Source organism: Lissotriton vulgaris, chromosome 2_1, assembly GCF_964263255.1.
Source record: "Lissotriton vulgaris chromosome 2_1, aLisVul1.2, whole genome shotgun sequence".
NCBI classification, from domain to species: domain Eukaryota; kingdom Metazoa; phylum Chordata; class Amphibia; order Caudata; family Salamandridae; genus Lissotriton; species Lissotriton vulgaris.
In genome coordinates this window covers 1,863,245,887-1,863,273,510 of record NC_141687.1, presented here as the reverse complement: position 1 = coordinate 1,863,273,510, position 27,624 = coordinate 1,863,245,887, and the positions used below count along the sequence as shown (strand labels likewise).

The 27,624-nt window shown below is 50.4% G+C and overlaps 1 protein-coding gene across 1 annotated transcript in view; it reads right to left on the bottom strand.

Moving 5' to 3' along the window:
- The window catches only part of PCSK6 (proprotein convertase subtilisin/kexin type 6), a 1,364,483-nt gene that overhangs the window by 11,395 nt on the left and 1,325,464 nt on the right, over nt 1-27,624 (bottom strand). Inside the window, exon 20 of the mRNA XM_086958053.1 lies at nt 633-745. Coding sequence (XP_086814179.1) covers nt 633-745 — 113 coding nt within the window. The remainder of the gene's footprint in view (nt 1-632; nt 746-27,624) is intronic.

The window sequence follows — 27,624 nt, the reverse complement described above, 5'->3', positions numbered from 1 at the left end:
TTACTAGGAAATGTATTTTAGCCTAAAACAGGGGTTCCTAAATCCTACGTTTACATTCTAGGGCAGTGGTTTTTAACCTGTGGTCAAAGGACAGACCCCTGTGAGTCCTCGAGGCCAAAAAAGGAGGTATGCCACCCCTGTTGTAAGATTAAATATTACTAAAATGAATCATTTAAAAATAATAAAGAATATACAAATAAAGAAGCAAAATCGAAAATCTGAAAACTGTCGACATTTGATTTTGAATTAAGCATAATATTTAAATATTTGGGCATTTGTTTTGTGTATACATGTTTTTGTCTTTTTTTATGTATTGTTTTGAGATGTAAATCATAGAAATTGCTGAGGCTGGGGGTCCGAGATTCCAGTTAGAATTCACAAATCAGAAAGCGAAGAACCGCTGTTCTAGGGTATTTGGAGCTTGGAAGACAGAGCAGTCCCACTAGCAAGCTTAAAAGACAATGATATCTACCTTTTTTTAAACATTAATTTAAATTATATGCTAAATTCCCTGACGCATTAATGTGGTATTACTCTAAATAACTCAAAAAGTTTTAATCTCATTACCGCACATATCTCCCAACAATCTGAATATTCCTTAAACTCCGAGCTTGCAGTAATTCTGTACTCACCGTTAGTGCAGGTGTGATTGGTGACACAGGAGCCGCTCAGCAGGCTGAAGCCATCTTTACACCTGATGCAATTCCTGCCGGAGCCTTCGCAATTCAAACAATTGTCTTCACATCTTGCAAACGGAAAACAAAGTAAAGGTTGTCAGCTTGTGCCCAAGTGGCAGCATGTGCTGCACAACTTTGCATCAAGAGCCTTGTCGAAGCTTTTTGAAAAGTATTCTTCAGAAACCAACATACCTATCATATGGATCACATCCACTCTAGCTGGTGCACCAGCCTGGCCACAGGATTGCTGCACCCTGAATGTCAATTCCATCTTCGAATTATTTAATGTTGTGAATATTTAGACACTACTTGAGTTTATGTTTCAGGGTAATGCACCGTTTTAACATTAAATTGACTTAGCAGCCATACATTGCTACTATCAGGATAACAGCTGTAGTAAAGCATATCAAGAGCAGAAAGGTTTTCACTGCAGGATTACCACTAACACAATAAAAGGCCTTGAGAAAGAAATGAGGGCATTCCTTACGTTTTTAAATTGTAATTGTAATTCCATTAACTTAACAGTAAATGTACCTTCATTTATTTTTTATCATTTTTTTTAAGGATTTTTATGACGCAAACTCTCTCATTACGGGTGGTCTGCTATATTAAGATAGGTGTAGTCACTCAGCTGAACAACATATAGGCATTCTGAGTTTTCCGTTAAACTCGGAGATGTCAAATAGTCCCAAGTTGCTTTTCTTGGGGTCAAACTTGTCGATATGTGTCAGGGGGAAATGCATAGTAATTACAAGGACATGCAGATTTCGCCATGTTAAGTACCAAAATCTGCATGCTATTCAAATGTTACAAGTTATCGCACATTATCGTGGGAAAACTTGCTATAGATGGTGTGAAGGGGCGGACCTTACCTCCCGGGCGCAGCGATCCCGTAGGAACGCCCATACGGGCGACAACACTAACCCACAGCCAAAACCGGCTACACCTCTCTCTGTTTCCCTGCAGGCGCCAACAGCAACACCGGAGCACAGCGGACCGGAAGCGGCCTGGATTGACCCCGGAAGTACAACGGCCACTAAAGGACCGGAAGTGATCCCGCCTGACCCCGGAAGCCTTTCCTCAGGAACCCGAGCGGATGATAGAAAAGCCGGCGACACAGAGGTGGAGAGGTCCCCAGCGGTGGACTTGTGGCAGGAGTTGGCGAGACGCGAAGGACCGGCAGCGAAGACTGTAGGAGAGAGGACGAGGCGAGAGAGGGAAGAAGAGGAAGACGTTTGGTGCGAGGATTGGTGGCATCCTCAGGAGGTGGCTGGAAAGCGGCCGTAACTCGGATGAGAGTTACGGCGGGGCACGTGAGTAAACTATTACCATTCTCCGTGTTTCCCCCTCCCTGTGTAATTAGTATAAATAGTGTAAATCTTGTACAGAAGTCACGCGCACCCCACTGTATATTATAATCACCCCTACACTGTATAATACCTTCCACCCAACCCCCCCCCCACCATTGGCACTCTGTCCCTACACCCCGTCTTTTCTTTCCCCTCTTCCCCTACCCTACCGCCCTCCCTCACGGTCTACTTCCATCCTTACACTCCCGGTGCTGGTGTCAGACGACTGAGTTCCGTGACCATTGGAACTAACTGCCCTGTGTCTCTTTCCTTTATCTCCGAGGGACACCCCAACGCCCGCAACCAGGAAGGAGAACACCCGCCCTGCAGTAGAAGACCTACCTGTGTTCTCCTCATCGGACCCCCTCGCGAGGAACCCCAACCCGAACACCGAGGACTGTACCTGATCACCGTGCCCCAGGGCTTGACTTTTCTGTATACAAATAAAACCCTTGCTAATCATAGCACACTACATCCGGCCTCCACGCCTGTTATTCCGGCCCGCACACCCCCACACTCCACAAGTGGTGTCAGAAGTGGGATCGCCAGGAAGCATGGAGGCCGCCGTCAAACAGCTGGCAGAAGGCCAGGAACTTCTCGGCAAACTGATGGAGCGGTTCCTCAAGACCGCAGAAGATGACAGGGGACAGTTGCACGACGTCCTGAAGGGGCAGGGCACGGCCCAGGACCAAGCTCTGGAAAAGTTAACGACCGTCATGGGGCAGCAAAGACCCATGACATCACTGCCCTCGGTAGTCCTGCAAAAGTATGTGGCTGGCGAAGACCCCGATTTTTTCTTCACCAATTTTGAACGCCTCGCTCAGGCCGCTGCCTGGCCCGCTGATCGATGGGGTCATTACCTTGGTCCTCTTCTGACAGGAGAATTGCAAGCAGCCTATCAGCAAGCAAACATACAGGGACAAACCTCTTATGCGGATATCAAAAAGTGCATATTGGAACGTCTGGGGATAGACGATGAAACCTACAGGGTTCGGCTCCGTCAGGCCAAGGAGGGGCCCCAAGAAAATCCCCGGGCCTTGTCATTCCGCATACAAGACTTGGCCGACCGATGGCTAAAACCTGCGACCTCCAGCAAGGCAGAAATAATGGCCAAGATATACCTGGAACAATATCTAGCTTCCCTACATCCCGCCACGCAGAAGTGGGTCCGCCAACATGCCCGATTGACTCTTGACAGTGCTGTCGAAATAGCCAGTGCCTACAACCGAGCCCAGGAATCCCAACGGGTGAAGGAAGAACACCCTGCCCACATAGCTCGTGGCAGCCATCCCCGACCATCGAGACCACCTCCGGTGGTCCGAAAACCAGAACTAGCCCCATTGATGCCCTATCCGGTCATGCCGAGACCACCTCAACCAGGTCCTCAATGTTATCATTGTGGTGGATTCGGACACATAGCCCGCATATGCCCCCAGAAGGAGGAACCCATGGAGATAGGGTTGACCAGGAACTATGTGTGTCTCGCCACCGAAACAACCCCTCCGCCCTTCCGTTGCCCCGTACAGATCGACGGACACAGCATGATGGCGCTTGCAGACACCGGGTGTCGCCATAGTGTTCTACGTCCCCAAGAATTACCTCACGCAGTGGGACCCGTGACCGGGTCGGTGGCCATCAAATGTGTCCACGGAGACACAAAATGTTACCCAACAGCACAAGTACGTGTGCAACACCCTACCGACAAAGGAAGCTTACTGACAGTCGGTTTGGTGCCCAACCTACCCGAACAGGCAATTCTGGGGAGCGACTATAGCGGTCTTCCCCATCTCCTTCAAGACACCACAGACTCCTTGAAGAAATGGTGGGCGGAGGCTCCGTTCTCCCGTGATACCCCTGCTTCAGTGGAGATTCCCAAACCCTTGAAGACAAAGGCCCAAAGGAAAAAAGAAAAGAGGGGGTTCGCCCTGGCCTGCCCCACACAGGTGGACAATCATCCGTGGGAAACCGATCGGGAATTCCGTGCCGCACAACAAGAGGATCCAGTGCTGCAGGATGCCTGGGGTCGCGCACTTCCCGATGAAGACCCCTTACACGTAGGTCCCTACTTCTTCATACGAAACGGACTCTTGTATCGGAAAGGAGGAGCCCAGGCTAATACTCAATTGGTTATCCCAGGGCTGTTTCGAGATAAGGTATTGTTTCTGGCTCACAGCCATCTGTTAGGTGGACATTTCAGTGATGAAAAGACTGGAGAGGCGATTTTGGAGAAGTTCTACTGGCCAGGCGTGTATGCTCAGATTAAACGCTACTGTCGGGAATGCCCGGTGTGCCAAAAAACCAGCCGGTACCGACCACCGAGAGCTCCCCTACAGCCCCTCCCTCTGATTGATATCCCCTTCACTAGGGTGGGGATGGACATTATAGGTCCCCTGCTACCCTCCAAGAGCGGCTGTAGGTATGCCTTAGTGGTAGTGGACTACGCCACACGATTCCCTGAAGCTGTGCCTCTCCGTCAACCAACCACCCAGAACATAGCCAAAGCGCTCATTTCCATTTTTTCCAGGGTGGGGTTTCCACGGGAGATTTTGACCGATCAAGGCACACCCTTTGTCTCCTCCCTTATGCGCCAGGTCTGTTCCAATCTGGGGATTAAACAAATAAGAACTTCCGCCTACCACCCCCAGACGGACGGCTTGGTGGAACGCTATAATGCCACGCTAAAGACCACTTTGAAAAAACTTTTGGGTCTCGAGAGCAAAAGGTGGGAGGAGTTGCTTCCTTTGGCCCTCTTTGCCATCCGGTGCAAAGCCCAAAGCAGCACGGGTTATTCGCCCTACGAACTGCTATATGGTCGGCCCCCCCGGACTCTTTTGGACATGGCTCGTGAGGCCTGGGAAGCCGAGCCTGATCGGACCCGTCCTCTCCCCGAATACGTCAACAATCTGAAAACACATTTAGGAGAGATCAGAGAGATTGTGAGACAGAATCTGCTGGCCGCCCAAACTTCTCAAAAGCAACAATACGACAAGGGAACCAAACCCCGGTCTTTTGTTCCCGGGGACTTAGTACTGTTGCTCCTTCCCTCCTCGGACCATAAGTTGCTCGGACAATGGCAGGGTCCATTCACTGTAATAAGACAGGTGACTCCGGTCACATATGAAGTCCAAACAGACGTCACCAGGGGGTCCGCCCAGATATACCATATCAACCTCCTAAAGAAGTGGGAGGGCCCTCGTCCCGTCTTGTCTGGTGTTAGCCCCATCCCATTTGAGTGCTGCTTTACGCAGAGCTATCAGAGAGCAAGAAACAGGACCTGTGCCAGACTTTGTCATCAGTACGAACAGTGTTTTCCTCCCTGCCGGGACACACTACAGTAGTGGAACATGCCATCCATACGGAACCCGGGAAAATAGTCAGACAGCGACCATACCGTGTCCCGGAAGCCCGAAGAGCTATCATAAAAGAGGAAACCAATCAAATGTTAAAAATGGGCATCATTGAACCCTCCTGCAGTAACTGGAATTCGCCCATCGTCTTAGTACCAAAACCCGATGGCTCCACCAGATTTTGTATAGATTTCAGGGAGGTGAACAAGATCTCAGCCTTCGACTCATACCCTCTTCCTCGTGTAGACGAGATGGTCGAACGCATCGGCAGGGCTAAATATATAAGTACCCTTGACCTCTGCAAGGGATACTGGCAGATCCCCTTGAGAGCAGAGGACAAGCACAAGACCGCCTTTTCCACCCCAGAGGGCCTGTTCCAATTTAAAGTTATGCCCTTCGGCCTTCATGGAGCCCCAGCGACATTCCAAAGGGCCATGAATCAGGTCCTACAACCCCACTCCCACTACTCGGGCGCTTATCTAGATGACATAGTCATCTATAGTGACACCTGGGAACAGCATCTGTCTCATGTATGGTCAATTGTCACCTCCCTAGGCGCCTCCGGCTTCACCATTAACCCCTCCAAGACTACATTAGCTGCCCAGAGCGTGAAGTATTTAGGGTACCTGCTGGGGGAGGGGCATATCCGTCCGCAAGACAGTAAGGTCAGGACCATCCAAGCCATTCCTTTTTCCCAAACCCGTAAAGATCTCCGTGCTTTCCTGGGTATGTTGGGATACTACAGGAGATTTATACCCAACTTCTCCCATACTGCAGCCCCCCTGACAGATCTCCTGAAGAAAACAACGAAAACGGAAGAGATCCTCAAACACCCAACCCCCTTGTTGTTACATGCCTTTCATCTACTCAAACATTCCCTAACCTCGGAGCCAGTACTGATGAGTCCTGACTATACCCAGCCCTTTATATTGCAGACCGACGCGTCTGACCAGGGTTTGGGGGCGGTGCTGTCCCAAAAAGATGCAGAGGGGACTGAAAAACCTGTCCTATATCTAAGTAGGAAATTGTTTCCCCGAGAAACCAATTATTCAGTGGTTGAAAAAGAGGCACTCGCCATTAAATGGGCGATAGAAAGCCTCCGATATTACCTGGAGGGGCGAGAATTCATTCTATACACGGATCACGCCCCTCTGGAATGGATGGCACGTAACCGTGGTAACAATGATCGAGTACTCAGGTGGTTTCTCTCTCTCCAACCCTTTCGCTTTCGAACACTACATCGAAAAGGGCAGGAGCAGGGCAATGCGGACTACCTCTCCCAGTATCCACCTTCCCCAACCCCTATAAGAAACAATCCTAGGGAAAGGGGATGTGAAGGGGCGGACCTTACCTCCCGGGCGCAGCGATCCCGTAGGAACGCCCATACGGGCGACAACACTAACCCACAGCCAAAACCGGCTACACCTCTCTCTGTTTCCCTGCAGGCGCCGACAGCAACACCAGAGCACAGCGGACCGGAAGCGGCGTGGATTGACCCCGGAAGTACAACGGCCACTAAAGGACCGGAAGTGATCCCGCCTGACCCCGGAAGCCTTTCCTCAGGAACCCGAGCGGATGATAGAAAAGCCGGCGACACAGAGGTGGAGAGGTCCCCAGCGGTGGACTCGTGGCAGGAGTTGGCGAGACGCGAAGGACCGGCAGCGAAGACTGTAGGAGAGAGGAAGAGGCGAGAGAGGGAAGAAGAGGAAGACGTTTGGTGCGAGGATTGGTGGCATCCTCAGGAGGTGGCTGGAAAGCGGCCGTAACTCGGATGAGAGTTACGGCGGGGCACGTGAGTAAACTGTTACCATTCTCCGTGTTTCCCCCTCCCTGTGTAATTAGTATAAATAGTGTAAATCTTGTACAGAAGTCACGCGCACCCCACTGTATATTATAATCACCCCTACACTGTATAATACCTTCCACCCAACCCCCACCCCACCATTGGCACTCTGTCCCTACACCCCGTCTTTTCTTTCCCCTCTTCCCCTACCCTACAGCCCTCCCTCACGGTCTACTTCCATCCTTACACTCCCGGTGCCGGTGTCAGACGACTGAGTTCCGTGACCATTGGAACTAACTGCCCTGTGTCTCTTTCCTCTATCTCCGAGGGACACCCCAATGCCCGCAACCAGGAAGGAGAACACCCGCCCTGCAGTAGAAGACCTACCTGTGTTCTCCTCATCGGACCCCCTCGCGAGGAACCCCAACCCGAACACCGAGGACTGTACCTGATCACCGTGCCCCAGGGCTTGACTTTTCTGTATACAAATAAAACCCTTGCTAATCATAGCACACTACATCCGGCCTCCACGCCTGTTATTCCGGCCCGCACACCCCCACACTCCACAGATGGTAATTGTCATGCCCAATAAAATCTGAACCCTAGAGTATCCGATTTTATTGGGTGTGATAAATATCACAATAAACAAAGGACCCGTTATGAGTGCCAAAGAGAAACATAATGCACCCCATTTAAGGTGGGTGGGCCTTCTTAAGAACCACCCCCAATTTCTGAGCTAAAGGTATGAGGTTACCACCGTCACTATTAGTAATATCTGTGGAGTGATTTAAGTTGTGGTGGATAGGTCAATGATCTGCGTATTCGGGCGCAACAGTTCAGCAGTGGATTAATTCCACTCCTTGGAAAAATATAATTTTTTAGGCTTGTGATGAGAATTTATCAGTGGCAAGAACATGCCCAAACTATTGATGACCGCAACATTAGTGGTGACTTTTTCCTAGTTCACTGGATACATATTTTAGATGCTAACCAGGACACTATATAAAATTCGTAGACATAGGGTACTGACAGATGCCCAAGACCTTGTGTTATCACATTCTGGACTGCTTGAAAGATATCCCTCATTTCACTTATAGCGTATCACTTTTCTTTCTTTGACAGTGCGTAAACAGGCCTCAGGGGCTCGCTTTAGTTCAGCCTCCTCTGTTCTGCACTTCTTTTTTTTTTTTGAATAAACATTTTTATTGCAGATGCACAGATACATGTAAAAAATACACCTCCACAATCCAGCAATCAGTAATCAATGTCTACACCGGTAGGAAAGAGGCCCAGCAGACCCCCTGCTTTCAACATTGCAAAAAAAAAACAGCACACAAATCGCCATTGCACCGGGGTCACATAGGCGGAGCCCCGCCCAAGCATAGAAGGTGGCCATAGTGTCCATCCGGGCATCTGCTTTTTTTTTTTTTTTTTGGTTTGTTATTCTCTTGGGTCATTAACTGTCCTCCGAACCCAAGTAGCAAAACCAAACCCCCCCCCCCCCCCCATCCCCTGAACTCAACTAAACAATGCGGGGGAAGTAAGAGCTCATCCCGTAAGTTAACGTGAGTCCGGATATCCTAGAGAATAATGCATTCTGTTTCCATCAGCCGCAGCCCTCCCTGTCCCGCCCCACACACAAGCCGCCGCTGGACTGTCGAATCATTGGCACACTCCTTGCACACTGGGTCCCCTCCAAACCAGGCCCGCTGCCCACCCGATCATCCCCCCAGACCCAGGACCCCTGCGTAGGCCTCCCTACCCCGACCCACTCTCCAGCCCATGATACTGCCTCCATTTTGACCAAATCCTCTTGAACTTCTTGGGGCAGCCCCTAGCTTTATATGTCACCCGCTCCGCCGCCATGTAGAGGTCCAACCCCCTCCTCCACTCCTCCATGTTAGGCACCGACTCCGCCCCCCAATACTTAGCAATGTCTCGTTTTGCGACCACCAGGGCCAAGGTTAGGAACGTTAGCAGAGGGCGGGGGAGGTCCACATCATTGGTCATTCCCAGCAGGGCCAGTTTCGGCTCCTGGACGAGTGGCACTGCCAGGACCTCCTTCAGTTCGGTAAAGACAAGTGTCCAGTACGACTGAATCTTGCCACATTCCCATAGAATATGGAAGAAGCCCCCCCCCTCCCGCTGGCAACGGAGGCACCTGTCATCTAAGGCCTTCCCCATCCTAAACAACCGAACCCTGTCAAAGTACGTCCTGTGGAGTACGTTATACTGGATCAGGCGGAGCCGGGATTTAATGGCCACCTCCCTCGGGTGCATTAGGACTAATTCCCAGTCGATTTCCTCCATACCCCCCACGTCATGCTCCCATGCAGCCCTGAGTTTCGTCAGATCCCCCAGCATGTTGTTTGTAAGTGTCCTGTAGGTAAGGGATACAGCCTTGTTGGGGATTTGCTCCTGCAGCAGTCTACCTTCCAGGGGTGCATATTCTGGGAGACCCTCTAATGATATCGCCTGGGCCCTCCACGCATGCCGTAGCCGTACATATTTATAGAACTGCGATTGGTGGAGGCCAAATTCCGCCCGCAGAGCCTCGAACGATTTGAGCTCTCCTCTAGCAACGACATCACCCACCGTGGAGATCCCGATATCATCCCATTGTTTAAAGCCGCGTAATTTGCTCAGCTCCCGTAGCCATGCACAATGCCAAAGCGGAGTCTGCCGTGTTGGTTTCTGGTCCCAGCCCATACGTTTCGTGGCCACTCTTCAGGCCCGGAGGGTGATATTAGTGGCTGGGAGGAGGGGCGTCCTCCGCCGGCCCCCGTATAGGTACGTAAGCAGGTGAGAGGGGGACAGCTTTGCTCGTTCCAACACATATGTGGGGTGGCTCGCCGAGGCATGGAGCCAGTCGTTAATAGGGGAGAGGTGCTCTGCCCAGTAATAGGCCTCCAGGTTCGGTAGGGAGATACCCCCGCTATATTGGTGGCGTTGCAGGGTGGTGAGCGCCACGCGCGGCTGCTTACCCAACCAAATGAAGGACCTCAGGTCAGCGTGTATTTTGCCTAGGAGGTCTCCCGGGATGGGGTAGTACTCGCTTTGCAGGGCGTACAGGTATTTGGGCAATATCACCATTTTGTACAACGCTGCTCTGCCCAGAAGGGTCAAAGGCAGCTGGCGCCACCGTGTCATATCACTGGCAGAATTCTGCAGTATCCTGTTTACATTCCTAGAGCGGGACACCTCAGCGTCTAACGTCATGAAGACCCCCAAATACTGAAAGCCTTCCGTAGACACCACCAGTCGATCCGGGAGGGTGCCACCACTCGTGTTCCCCTTAGGGTCAAAAAGGACTGACTTGTGCCAATTTATGGCGTACCCGGAGTGGTCCCCATAACCGTCTATCTCCCGGAAGAGCTCGGGCACGGTAGTGGGCGGGTCAGTGACATAGAGCAATACATCATCAGCGTATAGGGACAGCTTTTCTTGCGTGTCATCCGCGGGTGTAACCTTGAAGCCGGTGACACTCGGGTTCTGTCTGATCCTAGCCGCCAGCACCTCGATTGTCAGGGTGAAGAGGAGAGGGGACAGGGGGCACCCCTGTCTGGTGCCACGCTGGATCTGGATTTCGCGGGAGAGTGTCCCGTTCACTCTCAGCCGGGCCCTCGGGGTAGTGTAGAGCAGCTGTACCCAGGAGCGGAACTTGGGGCCAAAACCGAACTTATACAGGGTGGCCTCCAGGAACGGCCAATGCACGGAGTCGAAGGCTTTTTCGGCATCTAGGGAGAGGAACCAGTGCGGCGGGTCCCTATCCCTCACCTCCTGCAGCCAATTGTGGGTGCGACGGAGATTAAGTTCCGTGGCCCTGTCCGGCAGGAAGCCCGTCTGGTCTAGATGTATCAGCGCAGGCAGAACCGTCCTAAGGCGGCGCGCCAGGATCGTAGCAAGGAGTTTCACCTCCGTGTTCAGCAGGGAAATAGGGCGGTATGAGGCACAGTCCTCCCGCGGTTTGCCCTCCTTGTAGATGGGGATGACGGTGGCCAGGGTGAGGTCGGGGGGCAGTCCCCCCTCAGCGTAGGCCTCAAGGAAAAGGTTCCGCAAGTGCGGTGCCACTATGTCAGCCGTACTTTTAAAGAATTCCGGGGGGAATCCATTCGGCCCTGGGGCCTTTCCCGGTTTCAACCCCACAATGGCAGCCTTCACCTCATCAAGAGAGATGTCCACTTCCAGTCGTGGTATGTCCTCATCGTCTACGCATGGTAGGTCTACGTCCACCAGATAGAGGAGTGCGTCATTACAGGAACCTAGTTGCTGTGCCCTGTAGAAGGCCTCGTAGTACGTTGCAAATGCTTCCGCAATGAGCGAGTCCGAGCACACGACCCCCCCCTGCCCATCCGCCACCTCACTCACCCACCTCGCCAACCTCTCCCTCCGACTAAGCCACGCTAATAATTTTCCAGATTTATCCCCCACATCATAGAGGCGATGGAGGGTGGCCAGGTTCTGTGTCCTTGCTTCATCCGACACTAATTCTCGATATCGCCTCTGGGCATCTAACAGCCTACGGAGGGTCTTCCTGCACTTGGTACGTAGGTGCTCCTTTTCCAGGTCAACAACTGTGCGCTCAACAGCCACAACCTCCTCCACTACTTTCCTCCTCTCCTCCCCCAGCCTACCGTTTATCCTATCTCGTAGCACCGGTTTCAGCGCTTCCCAAAGGGTCACCGCCGAGTCCACCGACCCGTCGTTTTCGGCCAGGTACACACGTACATCCGCCCTGACGCCTGCAAGAATCGATTTGTTCGCCAGATCCCATGCGGTGAGACGCCATGCGGCCTCCCTCCCGCCTCCCGGCCCGCCCATCGAGAGCAACAGGGGCGAGTGGTCCGACAGACCCCTCGCCAGATATGTCGCCGTGTCCCCTGCAGTGAACGTCTGTCGTGGCATAAATAAATAGTCCAACCTGGAGAACACTTTGTGAGCCGCCGAGTAGAAGGAGTAGGCCTCAGTCGTCGGGTGGATCGACCTCCATACATCACACAAGCCCATTTCAGTCATCAGTTGGGCCAGGGGGGTCTGAGTATCTCGGACATGAGCCACTCCGGATCTATCCACCGCCCTGTCCATCACGTCATTAAAGTCACCCCCCACTATCTGAACGGTGTCTGGGGTGTCCAAAAGTATGGATGCAAGGAGCTTTAGCGCTTTTGCCTGCAATTTGGGTGGAGCGTATACTGATATCAGTGTGTAGGTGCGCCTTCGCCACGTTCCCTGTACCCCCACGCATGTTCCCAGAGGGTCACCCCATGTGCGTGTGATGTGAAAGGGGAGAGTATTTTTTACCACAATCGCTACACCCCGTGAGTCAGACGTGTACCCTGCGTGGCCGAGCACCTTGTATCTCCCTCTCGCTATGAACGGACAGATAGTGCCCCGCAGGTGTGTCTCTTGCAGGAAGATGATGTCTGGGCCTAGTCTCTTCAGAAAATTGTTCACCAGTCCCCGCTTAACCTTATTCCCCAGCCCATTCACATTCCAGGTCAGGACCTTCAGCTTATCAGTGGCCATGGACATAGCAATAGGATAAGTGCACCCCAGGACTTGGGGCTAAGTTGTCGGGCATACATTTGCAATGATGGAACCACACATTTCTCCAGATTTCTAAGCAAGACTCCCCCCGCAGCCCCCCCAAGAACAACCAAACAACGTAAACAAACCCCATTCCCCCCCACCCCCCCACCCCACCTACGCTACCCGGCCATCCCACCCGTACAACCATCGACGGTTCAGGATACCAGGGAGCAAGGTCTGTCGCCCACCCTCCAAACAAACCCACCTAGTGGATACCTAGCTGTCCAAAGTCACTTATCAATACGGAGTGTTTCCACCCCACAGAGCAAATCGAACAGTACCTGTGCGTCCCCGGCAGGGAACTGCCAAAACAGAATCTCAAGTCCTTAGCTCCTCAGGAATGCGAGTCTTGTGTCTCAGGATCAGTACCTTCCACGATGTGCGGCCCACCCTGTTCCAGGTCACGGATGGCCACCGCCAGGGGGTGGAGGAACGGTTCCGTGCGGTCTTCCGCGTCCGACGCAGACACTTCTTCCTCTTGGTCTGTAGCATTGCCCGACCCGTTCAGCAGACACCGGAATCTTGATCCCCTATCTGGGTCCCGTGTCGCTGCTTCACCTGCATCTCCCGTTCTCCCACCAGCGGCACCCTGGCGCGTTGGATACGGGGTCCGTTGAGATGTCCTGTCCACTCGCTGTTGGCGAGAGCGCTGCGATCCACTGCGGGCGCGAACGAAGTTAGCTGCCGCGAGCTCCTCCCGGATCCTGCGACCTTCTTCTTCTGCCTCTTTCAGCAAGGGCCGTTCCTCTAGCCAGTGCCAGGCCTCCTCCGGTCGAGTGAAGAAGAGTGATTTTCCCTTGTAGAGGACCTTGAGTTTGGCGGGAAATAGAAGCATATACGATATGTTCAGGGTCCGCAACTTAGCCTTTACAGTATCATAGGAGCGTCTCTGCTTCTGCACGTCCTGGCTATAATCGGGGAATATCATTACAACCGTGTTCTCAAACTTAAGTTCTCCCCTTTTCCGGGCCTCCCTCAGGATAAGGTCTCTGTCCGCATAGTTCAGAAATCGGGCAATTATCGGGCGGGGTCTCGCCCCCTCCGGAGGCCTGGCCAGGAGCCCTGTGCGCTCTCTCGATCATAAAACACAGAGAGAAGGGTGCTTGTGGAAACATGGTCTTGAGCCAGGAGTGGAGGAAGGCCGCCGTATCGTTCTTCTCAATTCCCTCCCTCAGGCCCACGAAGCGCAGGTTGTTTCGGCGGGCTCTGTTCTCCGCATCGTCCACCCGCCACAGCAGCTGCCTGTGGGAGGCCTGTAGTTCTGCCATATCTTTCTTGAGTGAGGAAACCGATTCCTCCGTCTCCGTAATCCTGGTCTCTGTTGCGCTTACGCGGTCCGACAAGTTCCGCTGGTCCTGGCGCAGCAGTAGGACTTCCGATCCCACCTCTCCGATCTTCGTTTCAAGGGCAGCTCTGGAGTCCTGAATGTCCGTCCTGGAGGCCTGGATCGCCTCCAGGAGCATGGCGGTGTCCGCATGCGTGTCCCGGGCCCCTGCGGCCATATCCTTGGTGGTCCTGGTGGTGGTGAAGGACTCAATGGACCCCTGCCTGGTGGAGCGCGGTGGCGGGTTCCCTTTGCCCATATTGCACCCCGGGGGGTCCCCAATGCCCGCAGTCCGGCCGCCGGGAGACCGGCTTAGTAGTGCCCCCGAGGCTGACCCCGGATCTCGCCAAACTGCTACGGCGCCCCAACCACCGCTATCTCCAGGCGTCGCGGGCCGGACACCCCCTCCCGAGCCAGGCCTTCACCGGGTTCCCTCGTGTCTCCGGGGGGATGGGAAGGTAAGTGGCGGATTGCGTCCGTGCGCCACTAGGGGCCGGGATCGCCGTCCAGGGCTCCGCGTGCTCTCAGTTCCAGATGTAGAGGGGGGGGGGGGGGGGGACAATCACCCCACAGCCCCGTGCAGGCCCCTGGCGGGACAGCGTTGCGCCCAGGCTCCCAGTTCCCGATGTAGAGGGGGGGGGGGGAGGGGGGACAATCGCCTCACAGCCCCGTGCAGGCCCCCGGCGGGACAACGTTGCGCCCAGGCGCGAGCGCCTCTTACTTGACTCCCGTTCCAGGGAGAGCGGGCGGCGGCCAGCAACTCCAGTCCCAGGCTTCACAGGCCCCGATCCGTCTCCGCCCCCGCGGTCCGTCAGGGGGGCTCCCAGGCGTCGGTCGCCGGTTCGGTAGCAACCGCACTCACGCGGGAGGGGGAGCGGACCGCTCCACGCCGCCGCAGTCCAGCAGTCGCGTCAGCTCCGGATCCCCGCTCCGGCTGTCTCCGCCATCTTGGGCGCCTCGGGTCCCGAGGGAAGGCTCTCGTGCAGGTCGGTCACCCCACAGCGGAAAGGCAAACCGGAGGGCTGTGCCTGTGCCTCCCGCCTCCGCTCACTCCTCCGCCGTGTTTTGTGCCGTTTTGCAGGCTAAGGGCATAGAATCGCCGGATTATAGGCAGCTTTGCCGGGAGCGTTTCCGAGGCACGACTCACTCCGCCATGCAGCTAGCCACGCCCCCCTCTGTTCTGCACTTCTGATCAGGCATAGTAGTACCCAGGAGTTTGGTGGAGGAGGATTAGAAATGCCTAAATATGAACTAAAACCTGAAGATAAATGAAAGAAATATATAATCTAAGTGTCTCGGAGGTCGCGCTGGTAACACAGTGTGTGGGAGACCACCGCTCTATCTGGGGAGGCGTAGATTTGCTCCGCTTATGTCAATCAGGGTAGTCAGTAGAGGAGACGACTTTCTTTGTGAGTTCGGGGGTGGGATGGGGAGCGGAAGGAAGGAGGACCATTAATCAGATCTTGTAGGGGGCAGAGGGGGCAGGCTAGGCAGAGGGGGATTGGCAATGCGCTCTCTGACCTAAACAGGCCACCAATCTCCTCACTTGCTCTCTCCGTCATCTGACTCCACGGAGGACTCGGCCTCCTCCGCCTCATTCAACCCGGTCGGACTGTCAGGGCTCCCATCTGCATCTCCCTCAGGGTGTTCCCATGCCTCCAACACCTTCATCCATAACTCAGCGATCAGATACCTAGTGAGTCCCCGGCCATCCTCCCGTATCAGTGCCCTCTCTTCAACTCTTGCCTACATCTTAACATCTTTCATCCATGCCTCTACTATCGGGCCCATCCTTGATTTCCAGGCCATCGCTACTCTCCTTCTGGCCAGCACCAAGGCAAAGTCCAGGAACTTTTCAGATTCTTGGGTCTATGAAACATTTCCAGGAGGCACACCTTCATTGAGCATGAGAGAGAGAGTCGGGCCCGGTATGGTGCCAAGCGTGCTGACAACCGAGTCCCAGTAAGGTTGTAGGTTGTAGGTGGGGGCAACTCAAGTCATATGACAGAAGTCCGCATCTAGAAATGCACAACTGGGGCAACACCATTGCTTGCCTTTATAAAAGGGTGCCCGCTAGCACCCCTTCTTTTTCTATTGGCTATAGATCCACTGCTTTGGTTACTTAATTTAAATGACAATATTAAAGGCTTTCAATTTGGTCCACATACAATTAAAACGGCTGCTTACACTGACGATGTTCTCAACTTTTCTGAAGACATTGCTACTGCCATTCCTGCCAACTTTAATACCATTAAAGAGTTTTCACTCATTTCAGGGTATACTCTAAACAGAGACAAAACGGAAATGTTCCCTCGGAATGCGTTGTGCTTCTCTTCTCACATGGGTAACGCCAGATTTAAATGGCAACCGACTCGCATTAAATACTCAGGAATTTGGTTTTGTAATAACCTTTTAGACACTCTCTCTTATAATGAATCCCATGTACTAGCTAAGGTGAAAGATCTTTTGTCCTCCTGGTCTCCAAAATATATTTCCTGGTGGGGAAAACTTCAAACTATTAAGATGATGATATCGCCGATGATTAACTTTTTATCCTACATGCTGCCTGTAAGATTATCCTCATCCTTTTTCCGTGAGATTGAATTACTTGCTTCAAAGTTTTTATGGAGTGACAAACGTGCCAGAATTGCATATAAATATCTTAGAAAGCCATCTGACTTGGGTGGATGTAATTTTCTAGATTGGAACTTGTATACAATTGCTTTTTTATCGTCTCGGAGTGCTCTTTGGTTTTTACCGACTGCACACCATACCCCTCCGTGGATATATATTGAACAAGAGTTGTGTTCTCCCCTTTCTACCCCTTCTATTCTCACTGCCTCAAAACCTGTGTTACCTCTTTCAAGTTGGATTATTTCTAACACAATTAACGCTTTAAAATGTATAGATAAGAAGGCTTCCATTCCCATTCATAAATCGAGATGGTCCTCATTATGGTATAATCCTAGAATTGTTACTGATATTGATCCTGTTACGATGTCTTCCTGGGCTAATAGAGGTCTTACGTTGGTTAAACATCTTTATGACTCCAATCATGATCCTCTTCCTTTTTCTTCTTTGGCCAGCAAATATAATCTTAACAATATGGATTTCTATTATTTTTTAAAATTAAAGGTTGCCCTCTCTAAAATGACCCTCTGTACAGACTCGGTTACTATTTCACTTTTATCCATGTGGTCTCGGGCAGGTCATACTGTCTCAAAAATATATAAATTTGGGGAGGAGCTTAGCGCGCATCCAAGATGCTCGCGTGAGTAAAGGGCTCCCGAGACCCTCGCCGCCTCCCGCATATATCCTGTCACAAATCCTGATAGAGACAACGGGTTATTGCGGACATGACCCTGCTGATATGATAGCTCTTTTCAAAAATCGATTTGGATGCCGAGAACCGGACTTACTCCACTCCGATAGTTAAAGGCCTACACCGAGGAGCAGCCCGGGACTCGAGTCCCCGGAATACCCAGGAGGCAGTTGAACAACAACGGCTAGTTGAAGACGACTGGTGCCCCTAATGTACTTTCGGTTTCGTTTTCTGTTCTTGATTACTGAAACCTGGCTGCCCTCTGCTCCTGTTGGCCCATGGTCTATTTGGATTGAACGCTTGTATGATGCGCCTTGTCTTCTGACTTTTCTCAGCTTGATTCACGAGTAGCCATTCATACCAGGTCCCAAAAGCCCCTTCGGGGTGCACCGCTCAACATGGCGAACAAGCCTGACAGCGAGAGACGGACGACCAAGACCACGCACCGAGGAGGTGCCACTCAATCCAATTTCATGGATCGATACACTCGCTCTAAAGGATTCCCCAGTGGTAGTGGTAAAACCTCGGACGATCTTGGAGATGGCTCCCCAGCGACGGAGGAGTTGACTTTGCGGGACGTAATGGGCGCCATTGCGAGCATGAAAACATCCATGGGCCAGCAATATGAGACATTGGCCTCAAAGCTTGATACAGTGGCTATTGATGTCAACTTGATTAGGACTGACTTGGCAAAGACCAATGAACGGGTCAAGTCTTTGGATATCAAGACCGCCAGTCTTACAACCGACATGTCCGATCTCCAGACCGAGGTCCATAATTTAAGAACTTCAAATGACCAGTTCGCCCGCCGGCTGGATGACTTCGAAAGTTGCACGAGGCGCAACAGCGTACGCATCATCGGAGTTCCGGAGAAGTCCGCTGAATGGACGGCGGATCTCCTAAAGGAAGACCTGATATTAAATAATCTCGCCCCTAAGGGCCTCAGCAACTTCTTCGCGGTGGAGCGTGCCCACAGAGTTCCGGGCGGGAAACACAAACCAGGCGCCCCGCCACGGCCCATAATAGCCAGAATTTTCAATTTCAGGGACAGAGACGTTATCCTGCAGGCATCGAGGACTAATGGCCCCACGAAATTCGAGAATGTGACCATCAGTTTTTACCCAGAGTTCACCCAATCTGTACAGAAGCAGAGGATGGGATTTATGGGGGTGAAACGGAGATTGAGAGACATGGGCTTGAACTACGCTATGCTCTTTCCTGCCCGACTGCGGATTGAACATAACAAACGTGTACTCTTTTTTGATCGGCCTGAGGTAGTTAGTGACTGGCTACGAGACCGCACGGAACAATGTGGAGGCGCGGATGGTGGCCCAATGGAAAAAGAGGAGTGAGTGTGGACCGGCGCGTGCAGCACATGGACTTTGCAGCAGTGGTTTGTTGAAATTTTGGCTTTTTGTAAATATAATGATTATATACCCAGAGGCGGCAGGGAAAATGGGACTCTTCCTCCTCCCGGGGTGATCTTCTCTCTTTTTGTAGATTAGTTTCGGGTTTGGGCGACAGGCACACTGCAAGTTGGGGTGGTTTTTTGGACTAACGCAGGGGTGCAGGGTGGGGGGATGTGTTCCGGGGATTTCTTGGGGGTGGTGAGGGGTACTTTATTTTATTTTGTATTGTTTTAGAGGCAATGTATCTTTGCACATTTTGACTTTTGTGTCCTTTTTGCTGTTGGGGAGGTTCCGCTTTCATTCCTGGGATGGGGGGTAGGGGGTTGAGGGTACTAAGTTGGAATGTCAATGGCTTGGGAGACAGGATAAAACGGGGGATAGTACTACAGTTCTTGAAACGTCTTTCCCCTGATGTAGTGATGTTACAGGAAACGCATTTGGTGGGGAACACATGCCACGCAATGAATAGGTGAGGTTATCGACTAGTCGCACACTCGGCGTTCACCTCCGGATCGAGGGAGGCTGGTGTCCTTGTTAGGAACTCCCTCCCCTTGGAAATTGATGATACCATCCTAGATGATAGGGGACGGTATGCCGCCATTATTGGTAGATCGGAGGGGAAGACGATTTCCATACTCTTCGTGTATGTCCCACCAGGTTTACAAACTACGACATTTGCTGACTTGGGGAAAGTGGTGTTGGGGTTTCCCGAAGGGATTTTGGTTGTGGGTGGAGACTTCAACTCCGTTGTCTTGGCTGAGTAACTTCTTGGAGACACTGGGTCTTGTTGATTGTTGGAGGCTGATGCACCCCGGACAGGCACAATACACCTTTCATTCTGGTGCACATGGGAGCCTCGCGAGGCTTGATTATGTCCTTATGCCGGCGGCGCAGGCCGTTTCGGTAAGAGAGGTTAGACACTTGGCCAGAGGTATTTCGAACCACTCCCCACTATGGCTTTTTATTGATATTCAGCTGGGAGCCGGGGGTCGGGTTGCCCCGATCAATCCCTGGCATCTCCGGAATCCTAAAACCCGGGCGGGCGTGGTCAGGTCCATCAATCATTATTTCGCTGAAAATGTGGGGTCGTTATCCTCCTCCATTTCGCTGTGAGAAGCCTTCAAGACGGTGATCCGAGGTCAGACTCTGTCGTTGATCGCCTGTGCTAAGAAAATTAAGAATGAGGAGGTTGTATCATTGGAAACTGATATCACTGCCCTGGAGGCAGAGCTGGAGTCCGGGGCCACGCAGGATAAGTTGCATGCTTTGAACCTCAAACAGTTTGACTATAGAGCCCTGGTGACTGATGCTGCCAAGGCCATGAGTCGTGAGCAACAGGGGCGACTGTATGATGTGGGAGATAAGGCGGGGAAGCTGATTGCATGGTTGGATAAAAAGGAAAGACTGAATCGCATTGTGCCTGTTGTTGAGAGAGCGGGTGGAATGCGTGTGGTTGATCCGGTGGAGATAGTGGAGGGTTTCGCACATCATTTCCAAACGGTGTATGCGTCAGTCTCAGACAGACCTGAGGAGGACTCGCATTTATTGCTTAGAGATATCGCATTGCCTTGCTTGTCTGATTCTGACAGAGAGCTTATGGAGGCGGAATTTTCCAACAATGAAATAGCGCTCGCTATTCGCTCTATCCGCTCTGGAAAAGCTACAGGCCCTAACGGCCCCCCCATTGAACTGTACAAGCTGTGTCCTGACAAAATGGCGCCGTATCTCCGCGAGATGTTTCTGGAGTCGCGAGATGTCGGGTCACTTCCCCGAGACCAGAGACTGGCGTCCATTGTCGTGATTCATAAAGAGGGGAACCCCGAGACCTATGTGCCTCTTACAGACCAATATCACTTTTGAATGCCGAGCCTAAGATCCTGGCAAAACTGTTAGCAAATCGGCTAATTAAGGTGTTTGGGGACTTGATACAGCCGGATCAGTCCGGATTCATTCCTCACCGCAACACCGTGCTGAACCTGCGTCGTCTTCATGGCGTCCTCGCGAGAGCGGAGTCGTTGCGCGAGCCGGCCATTTTGGTCTCCTTGGATGCCACAATGGCCTTCGATACCGTGGAATGGCCGTACTTATGGGCGGCTCTCACGAAGTTTGGTTTTGACCCGGGGTTTGTCGGTTGGCTCAAACTCCTTTATGAGAATCCGCTGGCCCAGGTGGTGGTTAACGGCAGGGTCTCGGAATCCTTTACTCTCGGGAGGGGCATGCGGCAGGGATGCCCCTTGTCTCCACTGCTTTTTGCGCTCGCCTTGGAACCCCTAGCTGCTTGGCTGCGGTGGGAACAGTCGCTTAAGGGCATTAGATGGACCCCCGACTTTGAAGACTGCATATCTCTATATGCGGACGATATCCTCTTGTACCTTACTTCCCCTCAGAAGTCACTGGGGGTACTGTTTGATGTCCTTAGCTCATTTGGGAAGAATTCCGGCCTAGTGATTAAATGGGCTAAATCTAGTGTTTATTCGCTTACTGGAGAGGTACCACCCTTGCCGCGTGTCTGCCCGATACAGATAACACAAACCGGCTTTAAGTACTTGGGGATCTACGTATCGCTTGACCCTGCGGTTCGGTATCAACGTAACTTGCTCCCTCCGCTTCTCCGGCTTAAATCCGATGTAGCGGCTTGGTGTGGATTGCCGTTGTCTCCGGTCGGAAGGGCAGCCCTATTCAAGATGATGTCCCTGCCCAGATTTCTTTACGCCCTTTAAAATACGCTAGATCTCGTACCCGCCAGCTATTTTCGCGAGATAGAGTGCCTTCAGAGGCAGCTGATATGGGGCGGGCGTCCCCGCATCGCCCTAGCGAAGTTAACGCTGCCCTGGTACGATGGGGGCATTGCGTTACCGGACATCAAACGCTATTACTGGGCTTCCCAGCCGAGTGCAATCAACCATGCCATGTACGGCCCTGCGTCAAACCCAGCATTCGAAATGGATAAATGACTGCTCCCGGGAGGGAACTACAACAGGGCGCTATACTCCAAATCGACTAGCAGGAAATTAACGGGGCCCACCGGAGTTGCGGTGCGGGTGTGGTGTAGTGCGAACGCAGCTATGGGATGGCCGGATAAATTGACTCGAGCGACTCCGCTCTACGTCACTGAAAAATTAGGCAGTTTATGGACTACTAAGGGTTTCGAGAAGTGGGACCTCATTGGCATCAGTAAGGTTGGGGATCTTTGGGTCAAAGATAGGATAAAGACCTTTGAGGAACTGCAAGCAGAATAGGCACTAAACGATAGGGAATATTTCTGTTACGTGCAGATCCGGCACGCACTTGGTTCGGTCTTCCCGGCCGGAACCTTGATCCCGGAATCTTCTCCTCTTGAAGATAGGGTGCTTGATGGGCACGTCCCGGACAGCACCATTTCCCTAATATATAAAAAACGTATTAACGATCGAACTGATCTTCTCCTACAGCTGCGGGAGGCTTGGACCGGTGATGGACTGGAGCTGGATGATGAAGATTGGGAGGCTGTGATATCCTCTCCTAAGGAGGTCGCGATTCCGGCCTGTCTCCGACTGGTGCAATTTAAGATCTTACATCGTATCTACATAACAGGCCCCTGGCTAATGCGTATGGGTTATTCTGTGGATGGGTTGTGTAAGCGTGGGTGTGGTATGATGGGTACCTTCCTCCATATCATATGGGAGTGCCCTGAGGTGGTGTCATTTTGGAACCGTGTGCATGTTGTCATGGAGGAAGTTACGGGAGTCTCGTTGTTGCCTGAAGCCCGACGTTGTTTACTGAATGTGTGGGAACCAAATGACTATAATGTGGCACAGACACAATGGGTTACTCTTGGGAGTATGGCGGCTAAGAAGGACATAGCGCAACTGTGGGGATCCCAAAGGACACCTACGGTCTCAGCTTGGAAAGAGAACATGGACTGGTGCATGTTTAGGGAAAAAACTGTGTATGTTGCACGTGGCAGGCCCAAGAAGTGGGGGAGAATATGGAATCAGTGGAACCTATATCGCGGGGAGATCTGTACTCCTCCTCTTGTAAATATCCTGGAAATGCCGCAGTCCCCATAGCCTTACGTTCCTTATACCATGTAGAGTTTCGCTGATGCTGTGATTGCTTACTCTCTGTTCCCCTCTCCCCCCCTCTTCCATTGCTTCATTCACTGACATTTGTGTATATTTCTCTGATGCAGCTCTCCCCCTCTTGGGAAGGACACTTAACATATAGTCCCCTTTTTTGCCTCGCTGTTTTTTTGGTTTATTTTTATTGTTTGTTTATATATATTTAAAATGCAAAACCTTAATCCATCCTGTGCATTATCATATGCTCTCAAGAAATATATGCTAAATTGCCGCCGGACCCCCGGGTTGTTGGCTGAAGTGCTGTATACCTGTGCAATATTATGCTACTGTTTTGTTTTAGCGACGGCCGGCCCTTGTGGTTGTAGGCTCGCAAATGTAACATTGTAACTGTAAATAAAGGTTTTAAAAAAAAATATATACATATATATACATTTTTATCTGAGCCTCTTCCCTCACAGGTTACTAATACACAAGATAAATGGTCAGATCATTTTAATAGTGATATTTTCAAACATATCTCACAAGAGTCATGGAAGTTAATTGGGAAGGTTTCACTACGGAATAAGATTGCTCCTTCTCTTATGCAATCTAAATTCTTTACTATGAATCTTCTGCATTGGACCCCTGCTCGCTTATACAAACTAAAACTGAGGGATAATGATCTTTGTTGGAATTCAATTTGGTATATGGCACTCACCAACATATGTTTTTGAATGCTCGTTACAACAATCCTTTTGGGATTTAGTACAGAAGCATTTATCACTAATCTTTGGTATTCCATTGGAGCTCTCGTTACCTATGATATCATTGGGACCGTGTGCTGCTTGTACTCCTCTTCCCTTGGAATATACTGATATGCAGCTATTTGATCTACTTATATAGATTACTGTCAAAATTATTTTAACTGAGTGGAAATCCTTTAATCTCCTGTCTTATCATACTTGGTGGGCTTGGGTATCATTTCTTCGTGGGGCCCATAATTCGGTTGCAGAGAAACATTGTACTTCTTATATCTCTAATACTATTTGGAGGTCACTGGATAAATATATGAATCTGTCTTCTCAAGGATTGATAGGCCAATATCCTTTTGTCTCTACTTTATAATATATTTTCCTCACTGTTGCAGGGGTCCCCCTCTAGCTATCTATCTATTCACTTATTTCTTTATCTTTCTCGTCCTCTCTCTTCCTTTCTTTCCTTGTTCCTTCTTCTTTCTTCTTCTTTCTATTCTTTCCTTTTCTCTTTTTCCTTTTATTCTGATATTTTTTGGTTTCTGTGCAATAGATCTAATTTTTTGTTATCAATCTAGTATGAGATACTCCTTGGATATTATATATGGACTCCCTACTTTTTGAGACCTCATTATTTTTCTGACATAATTCTATTGTGGTGTCTGTAATTTTTTCAATGCTTTACTTGTCTATTGACCATTCTACTCTATTGTATTACACTTTATTATAAGTGTATGAATTCTTACTTTTTAAAATAATAAAGATATTGAACAAATAAAAAATGACCTGCAAATGACCTGAAGCCTGTGGGGCATTAAGTAGGTCATATGTACATAATTGAATTGAGCATATTTCAGCCTCATGTTTCTAGAGACCTTCTTAGGGTATGCCAGAACGCCATTCCACTCACTGTCCATAAAGTCCCACCCCAGCAATCCCTCCCATCTGCGTCTGAGCGTCAACAGGGGTTTACAAATCATTTCAGACAGAGAGCCATAGATCTTCACTTTACTATGTGCCTCACTGCACCCAGGGACAGCAGTTGCTGTAGAACCATATGTGTCTGTGGCTCATCACGATCCCGGGCCACAGATACATGTATGTCTGTGTTACAGCCACATACGACAAAAACTGACCGAGTTGTAGGCCATATTTGGTTATCAAGTCCACCAGCAGGAGTAAAATTCCCATCTGGTAGCAGTCTCCGACCATCTCTAGACTGGCATCCATCCCAGTTGATAACTGTCTTACTGTGCAAAGGGTGAGAGGGTGCCAAAGTCAGGGTGGGGTCATGAAGCAGAGTCCCTGCCACCCTGTGGACACAGCATCTCCAACATTTCAAGGCCACAGGCTGCAACACTCCTGGGACTGGGAGGGGCAGCGCCAGAAGAGCAATTTAGCTAATAGAGCGCTTTGATTTAGGGCTAAGCCTATCCTACTCAATTCGTCCTGTCGGGTGGCCTCCAACCACCGAGATCTATTGAAGATGGGCGGACAAGAAATACAACTCAAAACTTTGGGCATCTGTAGTGACAGGGTAATTTTAGTCTATTTTCAGACTGGTGGTGACTATAATCCACTACCATTTCAGTCCTAGTAAATTTGCGTTCATTTGTAGGGCTAACAGGGTTCAGTGCCTTTTATCCTTTTTTCGGGCCTACAGGCCCGAAAGCTAGAGAGAAGACATTTTGTATTTCTGCCTCGACTGTCCGAGGCGCTTGCAGGGTAAAGATAGTGTTTAGAATTCATCCTGTTGTTCGCGAGAGAGGAACTGGTCAAGACTGGCCCTTATCGAAGGAATGTGTTTGTCTCCCCGGCTCTAGACGCAATACGCAGGTGGCAACTGTGGAAGGCGAAGGGAGCCGGGGACTGGTACAGGAATTCGGTGGGAGTCGGCCTAATATCGGAATTTTCCATAGAGAAAGTGAGCTCTATATTATCAAGGAGCAAGTAGGGAGAGGAGAGAGAGCAGCGTGTGGAGTAGACCGAAGAAGTTGGTCCGAAGGCTGGTGCATAGAGATTGATACCATCAGCTAATTGAAATCCTGAATTGAAGAGGGAGAGTGATTGAAAATGCTGTAGTGACATCATACAGGAGTGGCAGAGACTACGTCCAGAAGAGGGTTCGAGTATCCTGGAACCATGGCAGCGTAGATGAGGCGTAGCGGTGCAGACGTGTATTCGTGAGCCATAGAGGGAGAGCAGAGTCCTGAGCGCATAGAAGACAAAACGAGAGAGAGAGGGATCAGCTCCGCTGCTGAGATGGAAAGACACACGTCTAAGGTGAGGCGTTCTGAGCTTAGAGTAGAATACATTTAACTATTCATCTTTATTCCCCTTTAGGTTATAGGTAGCGATTAACTTAATTAATTTGTCTTTTGCTCATTCTGTCATGTTTGATTGTAGAATAAAGATTTAATGACAAATATCTTTGAATGTTGTTTTCATGGATAAGATCGACCTTTCCTTTTAACCAGGTGCTGACATACAGAAGGATAGGTTATGCCCTTCTGCAAAGGTAACTGATGATGAGGGGAGAGTGTGAACTTCATTTGGGAAATAACTCTTAAAGGTGAATCCCCATTAGTATCCCCATTAGTGTATATCGTCGGGTGACGTTAAAGATATCGTCGGGTGACGTTAAAGATATCGTCGGGTGACGTTAAAGATATCGTCGGGTGACGTTAAAGATATTGTCGGGTGACGTTAAAGATATCGTCGGGTGACGTTAAAGATAAGAGTCTTACGGGACTATAAATATAGCATTAAAGATATCGTCGGGTGACGTTAAAGATTAGAGTCTTACGGGACTATAAATATAGCATTAGAGATATTGTCGGGTGACGTTAAAGATATCGTCGGGAGACGTTAAAGAATATAAGATGAGGTAAGTATAGGATAAGATATGGAATCCATTAGGTGCTAGTGGTATGTTTGATTATACAGGCTTGTAAATAGCTTCTTTTCACTTTCTCAGGTGAGTATTCTAGATATCTCGTAAATAGTGGCCTGAGAAGAGTGTCGTTACGTGACGACTGGGTTAGCCACGGTTGGTGAGCTGCCTGTTCTGAGAATCCCGTTGTTACATTTGGCGTCACGAACCGTTTTCGATTGAAGGGTGCGGGTATTCCTTCGTGATTCTGTATGAGGGTCCGTTGGTTCTCGCCGTGAACGATTTTCTATATATTTCATTGATTGTTCAGTTTTTTTTGCTCTAGTGTGTTTGTTACAATTGTATAATGTTTTCGAAAAAATCGAAACAGTCTTTTCAGTTGCCTTTAGAGATTCCCGGTTGGGAGTCGACTGCATATGAAGCGCTTGCTCATGAATGGGCTAATTCTACTGGTTTGAGTGAGAACTGGAATTCATGTTTGGAAGATGCTGAGCCAGCTCAGGTGATTGCGTGCTTGCAGAAAGTTCCGGTGGCTAAAGGCGAAGAGCTTCCCATATTGGGACGTAGAGGTTGGATTTTATTAAATGCGTACAGGCTTGTACATGAGAAATGTTCTCGGTTACAACGTGAGAATAGAACTTTTGAGGAACAGATTGTTCAAGTTCAAAATGATGTTACTCTTTTACGATGTCAGAATAAATTGCTTGCTGACAAGTTAGAAACGTATGTAGCTGTGGACGAGAGAGCTGCTGTGCGCATTGCGAAATATAAATATCGACACAGACGAGGTAGAGTTAACACCAGAAAAGTGCGTATGCTTGTTGCAAAAGCAGGGCTCGATTGGAATCCTGACGAATGGGATGGTGACATTTGGAATTTGTCTGATTCATTTTCTTCGGTTGAAGAGAATGCCGCACGTGCGCCGTCTCGGACTAGACGTCATTGTCACTCTAAAGACCGTACTGAGATTTCTGCTCAACCGATTTATCGACGTAAATTACAGGGCAACCCTAATGCTCCCCAGGGAATTCCTCTTGACAGCTTGGAGGATTATACTCAACAAGAATTGAATGACATTTTGGATAGGTTCCGGCAGAAGTCGGGTGAATCCTTGCTTACTTGGATGGTTTGTCTTTTTG